The sequence below is a fragment of the Gigantopelta aegis genome, chromosome 6 (assembly GCF_016097555.1).
Source record: "Gigantopelta aegis isolate Gae_Host chromosome 6, Gae_host_genome, whole genome shotgun sequence".
In the NCBI taxonomy this organism is placed as follows: Eukaryota; Metazoa; Mollusca; class Gastropoda; order Neomphalida; family Peltospiridae; genus Gigantopelta; species Gigantopelta aegis.
The window spans coordinates 78,553,735-78,565,923 of record NC_054704.1 but is presented as its reverse complement, the minus strand read 5'-3'; the positions used below and the strand labels follow the sequence as shown (position 1 = coordinate 78,565,923).

At 34.1% G+C, this 12,189-nt stretch overlaps 1 protein-coding gene across 6 annotated transcripts in view; it reads left to right on the top strand.

Moving 5' to 3' along the window:
• Positions 1–12,189, top strand: part of LOC121373924 (histone-lysine N-methyltransferase, H3 lysine-79 specific-like) — a 59,509-nt gene that overhangs the window by 1,940 nt on the left and 45,380 nt on the right. For all 6 annotated transcript variants that reach the window (XM_041500747.1, XM_041500748.1, XM_041500750.1 and 3 more), the window contains exon 3: positions 10,503–10,577. In XM_041500747.1, coding sequence (XP_041356681.1) covers positions 10,503–10,577 — 75 coding nt within the window. The remainder of the gene's footprint in view (positions 1–10,502; positions 10,578–12,189) is intronic.

Sequence of the window (12,189 nt, the reverse complement as noted above, 5' to 3'; positions counted from 1 at the left end):
TTAGGCCTGATGTAATCATGCTGTATGTTCTGTATCTACTGTATGCATGTACAGTTTACAACTAAGAAGTCTTGTTGAATAAGACTAATGTTGTGTTCTAAATCTGCTAGACTTTTTTTTACTAAGTGTGTGTGCGGTGTGCAGTGATAGAAATAAGCAGAATTGTTTTTACCAGTCCACCAGACAAATACATCTAAAAACTACTTGTCTGCTAATATTTTCATTTGTTCAAATAAATGGTTTGTTTTATTCAAGTACCAGGATATTGTTTTTAATTGCTCAAAATAAAACTAGTATAGTGATTGCCTCAGTGGACCCATTCTCTGATTTGTTTGTTCCCCCCCCCCCCATCCTAACCAGTGCGTGATATATCAAAAGCCAAGTTGTGTACTGTCCTGTCTGTGAAAGTGCAAATAAAAAATTCCTTGCAATTTATTGAGGAACTGAGTATAGAGAATACTATACTACTTTCAGTTTAATACCATTTTTTTGAACAAGTACATTAGAAAATGGTATCTAGCGAGTAAAAGTGAGCTAGATACCATTATCTAATGTACTTGTTTAGAAAAATGGTATTAAACTGAAAGTTGTGTAGTATTTTATTTATTACCTACCTATAATTATTTGTTAGAATTCATCAAAAAGTAATGAAAGTTATTGATTTCATTAAGCTAATGAATACATCAGCTGGTGCACACCTGCAGCTGACACGTCACACAGTATGACGATAACTTCCACTAATAAAATAAAGTTCCTCTGGTAAAAGGATATTACAAACATCCATGGGGAAAAATACTGATTATTTGTCTCCATATTTATATGTGCAGAAACATTAATTTGATGATTCCATAGCCAATTTCCATATAGTGAAAGACCTGAACATATTTATTTGTAGAGCAGCTGAGTGTCAGCATAGGCCCTACCCACATTTGAGCTTAATGACCCAGATTTGGATTTCACAAATAGTAAATTCTGCTTTCAATAAATGCACAAAATAGTACGTCATTGTGTTGATCCCGTTCTCCCGTAATCAAATAACTGAATGTGCTGTGGGCCAATCGCGTTAGCGTTTATATCCCAGAATTGTAAAGGAAAACAGTATTTCACAATGTGACATACAATTTTGTTCTCTCTCACAAGTATACATGTAATAAAGTTGCTTATAAAACAATTTGTGTAAATACAGTAAAATGTTGACCGTTTCTTCTCCAAAAGGCCTGTAAACATGACAGGTGAGCCAAAATGTTAAATTACATCTTGAAAATCTACCTGGTTTATTCAGCAGTTGTTAAATGCCAGTGAAATATCTGACAGTAAAGTCTTATCAAAGGTTATGGTATGTGCTATAATTTTTGTGGGGTGATGCATATAAAAGATACCTAGAGACACTAATGGAAAAATGTACTGGGTTTCTTCTCTAAAATTGTGTCAAAGTCCAATAGCTAATGATTAATAAGAACATAAAATATTTTCATGTTTTCTGTTCATATGTTATAAATGTTCTTGCATTAATTTCCACTGTGTGTGTTTTTGTGAATACCTATTATTATTTTGTTTACTACCATTTTTGTATGTAAGTTACATGATTTAATTTATAATCACTAACCAGCAGTAATGTGTGTGTGTGGGTGGCAATATCAACACACTCACGTAGTACATGCAAACAATCCCATTATTGATCTTTTGAAACATTGACAAGCTTGCGTCATCAGAACTACACCAGACACTGGGGAAGTCTGACATTGCGACATATATACTCTTACAAGCTGCACAACTTCCTGGTTAATACATGTAGATGGAATTATCAACATTTTTATTGTGTATATGTATGTATACATACATACATACATACATACATACATACATACATACATACATACATACTTTGCTTCTCATTACTGATTGACGGCCAAACATTTCTCTTCAGTCACTGGTTGAATGAGAAATTGTCTATATACAATATACTGATGGCTTCCCTTTGGCATTTTTCTAATGAGATTTCCATATTTAATATTAATATTCTATGATCTGTGCCTGTGCTTATAAAACTTAAAGTCCAGTCTTTAAAGTAATGCTATTTGAATGGCGTTGCCATGACGTGAAAGTCTGGACTTTATGATTTAAAGTCTAGACTTTAATGTTTATAAGCACGGGGCCTGTTAGGCTAAGCACATTTACAGGAATGGTAATTTGGTTTTCCAAAAATCTAGTACAAACAAATAAGTATGTATTATAATACATGTACATGTACTAACAGAAAAAGCCATCCATGTTAAGATAAACTGCCTTATCACATGTAGTTGGTTAATAAAGTTAGTGAATTTTATGTAACAGGAGTCATGTTGATTATGTACAAAAGAAACCCCAATCCTGTTACTAAACTTTCAGTTAACCCGTGAGGTTTTTTAAAAACCCTATTGTATTACAACTTGTTCAAGGGTATAATTATCAAGTACCTGGTATGTGGTTTATATTTTGAGGAGAAATTTAAAAAATGTGACCTGAGATTTTTCTGTTTTCCTTCAAATTTTAATGCAAGTTGGGCTATAATTACATGTAATTAAGTCCATAATATGTAATCAAATGATTTTTTTTTTATTGAAATCATTTAATACTTAATACCTATAGGCACAGGGCTCGCCCTGTCATTAGCTAAAGTTGCCAATTGCTAAATGTACAGTGGAATTTTGAAATGTGTTATTCAGGGTTTAAGCTGTCGTTTGCCAAATGCAAATTAAAATGAATTTTCTCGAATATATTTTGTTATCAAATCGCCAAAAAGCTAATAAAAAAAATTGTGTGCTACTTTTGATCTACCGGCGTATCATTGTTTTGACTTTTTTTCTTCACTTATTTACTTTTTACTTCTTGTGTCATTCCCGCCTCTGTCTGTGCATCTATGTGTATACGTGCATGGTTCATTCGGACGACCTCAGAAGAGTTTGTACTTGGCAGTATTGTCGTCAGTCTTGGTCTTTTTCGTTATGTACAACATTTAAATGTTTTTTAAGTTTCAGTCTTTAACTTGGTAAAACAGCAGCAAATTGAGTTTTATCAGACACTTGCCAGCAAATCAGAAAACACTGGAATTGTTTGCAACAGCCAATTTTATCAAAGCTCGAATCGGCAATAATATTATGTTTGTATTGAATTATAATACCTTCTATAAATTGATTATACAGTGAAACAAAAGTAAATTCTGTTTTTATGACATCATGTTTTCATTTAGCTCCTACATGTACAACAGTGATTGTGTAACTATGTTATAGAAAGTATTGTTAAAATAAGAAGTTTTTGTCTTCTTTTGGGGGGGGGGGGGGGGGGGTGTATGTTTGATCAAAGATGTCAGACAAATAAATATCTCAAAGCATCTTAATTTTGTTTCATTTGTCTAACTGAAACTGAATTTGGCTAAAACATTTCTGACCAAGTTAGCCAAATTGTTAATAATTTTTGGGTTAAGCTTAAACCCTGGTTATTATTGTATGCCAAACTCTAGTTTTAAAAATGAGTGTATGTAATTGTGAATCACTGAAAATTGCCTAGTGTTAATTATACCTCGTACCAGCAAGAAAGTATATTTATAGGCAATTTGTAAAAAACATTCCATCTTGTAAGTACATGCATAGGTAGGATTAATTTTTATTTTATTATTTTGAATTTCACAAACAGACATTCTTCATTATAGGTCAGCATTGCTGTTTTTGTTTTTAATATGGCCAGTGCTAAATTACAATATGCACAAAAAAAAAATATATATTTCTTATTTCTGAAACATTTTTCTTTGTCTTTTTACACGTACATCTCTCCAAACTGGAAATGTTTTACCCCCCCCCCCCCCCACACACACTTAAATTTTTTGTTTGTATGAGGTATAGGTCTGTTTGTCATTGTTGTTTTTTTATACACCATCAACCTAAACACTTAGTAGATATAATTATTTTCTGCATGACATATGTTGCATGACAACGTCCCATTTTTTTTCTTTTCATACAGTAATGTCTTGAAATGCCATGTCTAGAGTAAAATAAAGGTTGTTAAAACTGCTAAACAGGAAGTTGGATCAGGTCATGGCATGTACCATGGTTACCTGGACCAAACACTGACAGTAAAAGTGTGTCAACAAAAATGCCATGGAAAAAGTGATGGGTGAAAGGAATTATAAGTATGATCCCACTGTACCCCTCCCAGTATATAATTCTATGTTTGCTATTCAAATTTATTTTAATAGAAAAAGAAGTATAGTACATTATTATTGTTACTGCGAGGTAACTTGGTAAAGAAGTGTTAAGAATTCTATTAGCTGCAGACAGTGTTTTGTGTACATACAAAGCTTTGAGCAAATGTGTCCTCACTGCGTGCTTTGCACACTTTAAATAGAATGTTATAAATGTTCTGATATGCATAGAAACACTTTTATATTTAAACTAAAAACTGATTTTATACCCATCGTAAAAATGGTTAACACTTGATATTTAAACTAAAAACTGTTGACTTGATTTAATTTTCTACTGTAATTTAGAATCACATGATTTTATTCTCTATTAATAATGATTATAATAATTCCAAGAAAGACAGGTACCTGTAATCTGAATAAACATTAATAAAATTTATACAACTAAAATGATACGTACAAGAATGTATATGTACATAGCAAAAGACTAGAGATATATACACACATTATAGGACATGCATGTATGTAGTGTGTAAAAAATGTTTCATTTCCTAGTTCGATGGGTTATCTAAAAAAATTAATGAAAATCATAAACAGGAATCTCATACATTGAGGGTACAGGCTGATCAGAGTTGGTTAATACATTACATTTGTATTTAATGTGCGTTTTTATAATCATAAACTGCCACTGCAGTAAAGAGTTCATAATGATTTAAAGAATTTTGAAAGATATCTTGTACGTTATACATTAGAGTTAATTTTATGCCTTATCATTCAAACATTTCTGAACTTAATTAGTCTGAATGAGTATATGCACACAGCTCAAGCACAAATCTCATATACATGAGAAAGTAAGTAGAAAGCCCAGACCTCACCATGGATCAAATGTCATATTTGCCATATGTTAGACACCAAATAGCACTACATAGAGATGCAAATGTGTTATAGTATCATAGAACAAATACAGTCGAACCTTCTTTAACAGCCACCTTTTTTAAGATGATACATTTTTATTCTCCCAAATCATCTAAACTGATCTGTATCAAGCAGCCATTCATCTTAAAATGTGGTTGCTTAACACAGGTTTGATTATATTTGTTTTCTTTAACCAAGATGTGTTCAAGAGGGCAACCATTTTCTCCAGGGGCACTGACCTCCAAGTACATGTACTAGGTGAAAGCCATTGGTGCATTGGCAGTATTGAACACTTGGCGGTGTTGCAGCCGTCTGGCCAAGCCCAGTGTAATGATTGTGATTGGTTGCATGTAGTTAATGACACTGGTATGCTGCAGACATTCTAGAGTGTGCCTTGCCGGCCACAGCGCAAGTTTCAACTTGTAGTGGCAGTCAGTCCACAGACCATTCTTATAATGACATTGATTGAAGCCCTGCGTTGACCGAATTCACTTCTGAAACATACATTGATTCATAGTAAAAAAGTGGGACAAAAAGGTTCAATATTCAAATGTATTTTATCCTATAACTTACCTATAATATCCATGTCATTAAACCCTCAGTTCTGGTGCTCACACGGTAAAAAGTGGGACAAAAAGGTTCAATATTCAAATGTATTTTATCCTATAACTTACCTATAATATCCATGTCATTAAACCCTCAGTTCTGGTGCTCACACGGTAAAAAGTGGGACAAAAAGTTTCAATATTCAAATGTATTTTATCCTATAACTTACCTATAATATCCATGTCATTAAACCCTCAGTTGTGGTGCTCACACGGTAAAAAGTGGGACAAAAAGGTTCAATATTCAAATGTATTTTATCCTATAACTTACCTATAATATCCATGTCATTAAACCCTCAGTTCTGGTGCTCACATGGTAAAAAGTGGGACAAAAAGGTTCCATATTAAAAAATAAATCATTTTTATCTTGTAACTTGAGTATAATATCCGCCATAAACCATATCAGTTAATTTGTTTTAATTGTTGCTGTCAGTGGGTCATTTGGTTACAAGCCAATAAGATCTATACACCTTGGTAAGATTTAGTGGAAGTGCATGGTGTCCGACTTCATTGTGATGACGTCATATTACTAATGAAGGTCCCTTTAGGTTATGTTATTTTAAAAATGTTACGAGATAAATAGTATTAACTACAAGTTATGTTTTTAATATGAAAAATATTAACCTCATCTAGTTAATTGGTATTTGTCTCAGCAGAGCATCCACAAATGCCAAAAAGTTGTTTAATTTTAAATGTACATGTTGTATAGTTTCCACCTGTCCCACATTGTCTGTCTGTACTAAATTGATAGTAACAATGCTGATACCCCATTTGAAGTCCTAGTAATAAGTAATTTATACATGTCCATGTGCATACAAGTATTACAAATTGATTTTTATATAGCGGTTATTGATTACCTAGTCTCACAAGGTGGGTCTTCATTTGATGGTCAGTACCGGTATATACATTAAAACCAATATTACAAATACATTGCCACACATTTATAAAGTATACATTCATAGTTTCATTTATAAACATATGTACTTTTATTATTGTGTTGACTGCTGTAGAGATTAATGTGTTGACTGATATAGAGATTAATGTGTTGACTGCTGTAGAGATTTAAAAAACCAAACAAAGAGTTTGTGTAAACTGCTTATAAATAATTGAAAAGGCTTTAAATTTGTAAATATTTTTGCAACAAAAGTACCAGTCCTTGTTTACTTTTTAATATGACAGATCTAAGCTTGTATAATGTGTTGTATATTGTACCGATACATAAGGTCTAATATAAAATTGATTTATGTTGTAAGTTACAAAATTATTTATTATTATTTTTAAAACATGGGGGTGACTGAAATATGCCACATTTGACAAATATCCCCACCTCAATTTTATTATAATAAGTTACAAGATGTTTTTTTTTTCTCATAATTTCTGTATATAGGTGTGTGTATGTCCTTGTGTATTGTATCATGCTTTGCCATCTTTTCATTTTTCAAAATATTTTTGTGTGTAAATACATGTACACTGAGAAGGAAGGTTTATTGACATTTGTATGGATGTACGTCATTATAAGTAGTCCTCTGAACAAGGTTATTAACCACCTGTTTCCAGTTTGCACGTAGCTGTTATTGTCTTGTACATTCACCTCTTGACGTAATATATGAAATATTTTGACCAACTTGTGGCTGAAGAGTGCATGTGCCATGTGAAGTAAGCCAAATCAATACTGTCGTGAACTGGCCTGGTTCATTAGCAGCCTCAAAGAAAGCTGGCTATTGATTGGTCAGATATACACAATGTATGACTGTGTGAGTGATTCCGTCTTGTGTGTGATGACAGACTATATGGTGACATTGTCAACAATTAGGTGAATGTATAATGTACCAATATCATACACTGTACATAATTTTTTTTTTTATCCTGTTTCTGAGAAAAGATGATGTAACCTACTGTCACCATTGTCTGTCTGTGTCTGTCTGAGAAAAGCTGATGTAAACTACTGTCACCATTGTCTGTCTGTCTGAGAAAAGATGGTCTGTCCGTCCGCCCGCCCGTCCGTACATTTAGGAACCATCCATAAAATATGTATACACAATATCTGGGATTTTCTGCCAGTCGTCCCAATTACATGTTATGTCTGTCTGATTGTTATCCTTTCCCATGTGTACATCATTCTTTCACACTGAAAAAATACATGGGATGCAATTAAGAGTTTGGTGTACATGTACTCTGTGAGTTACACCCGCTGTACGTAATGCCTAAACCTTGTCCCATCCTCGGTGTGTATGTACTTTATGAATGGCCCTTACCTGTACATCAAGGTGGTTGAACACATGTATGTTTAATTAGTGTCAGCCACTGTGTTATCGTATTGATAGTGCAGATAAATGAATGAATGGTAGACCCACCTGAGCTCATACGTATTGTGCAGCATTGTAAATCATTGACAGCAATTTATTTGAAACTCACATAATAACCTAGTTCAACAGTAGATGGGTTAAAGAAAAGGAGATTTTTTTCCATCAAGTAGAATGTATACATTTTGACAAAATTGTTATGAAAGATACATGTAATTGGTTAAATTATACATAGGTTTTGACAGTCTACATGTTAATATGTTTTTCTGTTGGAAGTTATTACATTTTAATGTTTCCACCTCATCACCTATAATCTCTGTGATATCAAAACCAGCACTATTTTACCAGGGCTCACACTGGGTAACATTTTGGTTTAGCCATTTTTCGTATGTATAGAGTACCAGTGTTTCCTTGAACATTTTAATATATGGTTAATTTAAGGAATATTTTATTAGCCAAAGACTGTAATGTTGTAGCCACTTTGTATATAAAATTAGCCCTGTTTTACTGAAATTGTAGACCAGTCAGTTTCAGTTTCTTGACCTTTATGTACTGGTAACATGATTGTGTGCTACACGTCACTCATGTAATTATGCTGTTAAGACATGCTGCAACTGGTAAATACTTACTAATGCTGGCTAAGTCTCTTCGATAACATACTAGCCAGAGCTAGCTCTGTGTGGGCAGAACATTTCGCTAGATTATCTATTAAACTTAAAAAATCACAGAAAACCACTGTTATTTCCCAACAAAATGTCAAATACAGTGAAACTCCTCTAAACTGGACACCCAAGGGACCAAGTAAAAAGTCCAATTATAAGAGTTATTCAGTTAGAGAGGTTTTCTTCTGCACAAATATTTATAAATGGACCATGAAAAAAGTCCGGTTTAGAGGGAATTCCAGTTTACAGAGTGTCCAGTTTTGAGAGGTTTCACTGTATTGTGCCAAATTAAAATAAAATTCACAGTCCCGTGTCCACTGAAGGATCAGGCATGCCTTCTCTGGCTTGTCAGAGACTAGCTATGGGATAGGAGGATGCAATTTATAGCTGTGCTCCTGTTGTAAGCGAGGAATTTACAAAGAAAGTATGGTACATGTATTATCTGTTCAGTCTTGGCACTGGAAATACATTGACAGTGTTAAATGTGTTGTGGCTAATTCAGATAATAAAAGGCCATGATGTCCGATAATCATTCTGATATTTATAAACAAAATAAAGTAAATGAATCTAATGATTAATAGGAGTGGCATAGATGTTAATAAATGTTACTGAAATAACAGCTTATCATGACATCATAGAAGAGTTTGGTTGGGTCCATGATGTTATTCGGGAATATATCTAGATATAAAATGGTTAATGATTCCTTTTTTGCTTGCTTTGATGAAGTCAGAAGGCCAAATATAGGTATTAGTTTTTTTGATGGCAACAACCATATCAACTTCTATGTTTAACTTATATGTTAAGTTTTTGCATTTAGCTTCAGTTTTCTCAAACTTGGATCAGTGGATCTTGGTTTACAGTTGCGTATGTCTTGAATGTTCATCTTGATGCATCTTATAACAAACCAAAATTTTAAATTTACTTTTTATTTTAATTTAATATTAAAAAAAAAAACCCTACATTAATCATATGTTACTATTTATTTATTCCCATAATCAGTTTATGATAGGTGATAATTCTCCAGAAAACATGTTTTATTTTACACACACACACCCCTCTCAGTGTTTCTGCCAGAAAGAAATTTTTGGATATTGTGCCTGTGGGATTGAATGCAACCACAGTCAACAGGGGCTATGGGGGCTTAGATTTAGGGTTATGGTTAAGAAACTCATACAGTAAAGATAAGTCATTAATTTTGTCAACAGGTTAACTTAAACAAATTAAATGGCAAATTTTATCACCACCCCAGTGTTTGTGCCAGAAATTTTTGGATATGACTCTATGGAAGTGAACATTTACAATGTATGTCCTAAATGGCAACCACAGTCAACGGGGTATGGGGACCTCCCCCAAAAGAAAATGGGTTAGGTTAAGAAAATAATACAGTAATGAGATAAAGAGTCAATAATTTTGTCAAAATCTGCAAACAATTTGGGTATGGCGCCATACCTATTTTAGCTTCAGGCAGAAAGCCTGTATATTCATTTCATTTTAACACATTTTCGTGCTTATATCCAATTAATGTTCAAGCACGCTGTCCTGGGAACACACCTCGGCTATCTGGGCTGTCTGTCCAGGACAGTGTGTTAGTTATTGTTAGTGGTTAGCGAGAGAGAAGAGGGTGTAGTGGTCTTACACCTACCCATTGAGTCGTTAAAACTTGTTCTGGGTGGGTGCTGGTATCGAGCTACGAACCCTGTACCTACCAGCCTTATGTCCGATAGCTTAACCATGACACCACCGAGGCAGGTAACCCTGTTCATAATAAAAACTACTAAAAAAATAGAATGGTCGTACACAGTAGATTGTGTTGTTATTGTTTGTGTGTTTTTCTCTTTTGCAGATGGGTGTGCGAGGACATCCCCGAGTTGAAGTTGGCCATGGAGAACTATGTCCTCCAGGACATCGACACCAAAAGGTTAGTCCAGCTGATAATCACATATATCTGTATTACTACGTCCTCCAGGACATTGACACCAAAAAGTTAGTCCAGCTGATAATCACAGAGCTAGAATTTAACGGCGGCACCGACAGCAATTGCCGTTGTGATATAAATTGCTGTAGGTAGAGAGCATCCTCAACAATGGCGAAATGTATATACCTGGTGTACATTATCTTTCAATATTTAACATTTGAACATTTAAAAGATGTCTACATATAACACGATAGCCTTTCAGTCAGGTTTATTTACTGCAAATGTCATTTAAAAAAACAAATTGCCATAGGCAGGCTCAAAATTGCTGTCGAAATTGGGGATGTTTTGGCATGGTTCCGTTTTCAGTATAACCTCTTTCCGGAATTTTACGCTTGCGCAGTTCGGTACCCCGAAGTCATCTATTGTGTATTTGAATGGTATGGAATTATTGCATGGTTTATACGGTGTCGCGTATTCAATGCAAAAAAAAAAAAAAAAAAAAATATAATAGTCAGAATGAGATGGATCGCCCATCGGACTGGTAGTTGCATTTTTCATCCGTCAGAATTTTTACTCGCGAGGGGCGAGCACTTTCTGCACCCCTGCTGCCTCTTGTTCTCAACTTGCAAACTTATTTTCAACAAAAGCACCATTCGAAAATCTTCCATAAAATGATAAATATTGAACATGGGTAATACATAGAATACCCAACTCACTACTGATAATTATTAGGAATGGGATCCATAGTCCATACCAACCTCCTACAAAAATGTTATTTGTAAATAATTTCAGTTTGGTTTGATGTAAGAAGAAAATTAAAAGTGTTTTCAAAATAATAAACCAGTCAGCTGAAAAATAAATAGCTTGCAGTATGAAAAAATGCGTTCCCTGTTAAGAGGACTGTAGATCAGTGGGCAGAGAGCTCACCTGGGGTGTTTGGGTCATAGGATTGAATTGTCTTGTTGGACCCATTGTGTCTCTGTGACTTTGCTAGGCAAAGTTTGCCTTTAAGATATCTTCAAGCATTTTTGGTAAGAGTTGGCAGTGACAGCACTAGGATTTGATCCTGTCTTTCTCTCGACCAAGTGTCACAGTAACCATATATTACACACTACAGAGACGGCGCAGACAGTATGGCCATACAACTTTTCCAAGAGGTATGGCCATGCTGTACCCATGGCTGTACCACTTTTTAATTCTTTTCGTTTGTTATATTTGTTGTATCTGTGAAAATGTCCTTCGCAGGTGAATTTGAAAGGATTCTAGCAAGCACAAGCCTTGCCACTATTTTTTTACACTGTGCGCCCCTGCACTAACAGACAATTTTACGCTCTTAAGTCCAACTTTTTAAAACAAGTTTTAACTTGTCTGTAAAACCAGGTTACTAACTGTTAAATTCATTTTACCAACATGCTTAAACCAGGGCTAGCTCTGGGTGAGCAAAACATTTTGCCAAATTATCTTTAAAAAATGCAAAACCCAGTTATTTTCCAAGAAAACATCAATAGTTACTTGATTTTTTTTCCGCGAAATTAAAATAAAATTTGCCAATTATTCGTAAAATTTGGTCTAAATATATTGAATTGTTTGGGAATCTTAGTATTTGTTTGCAGTG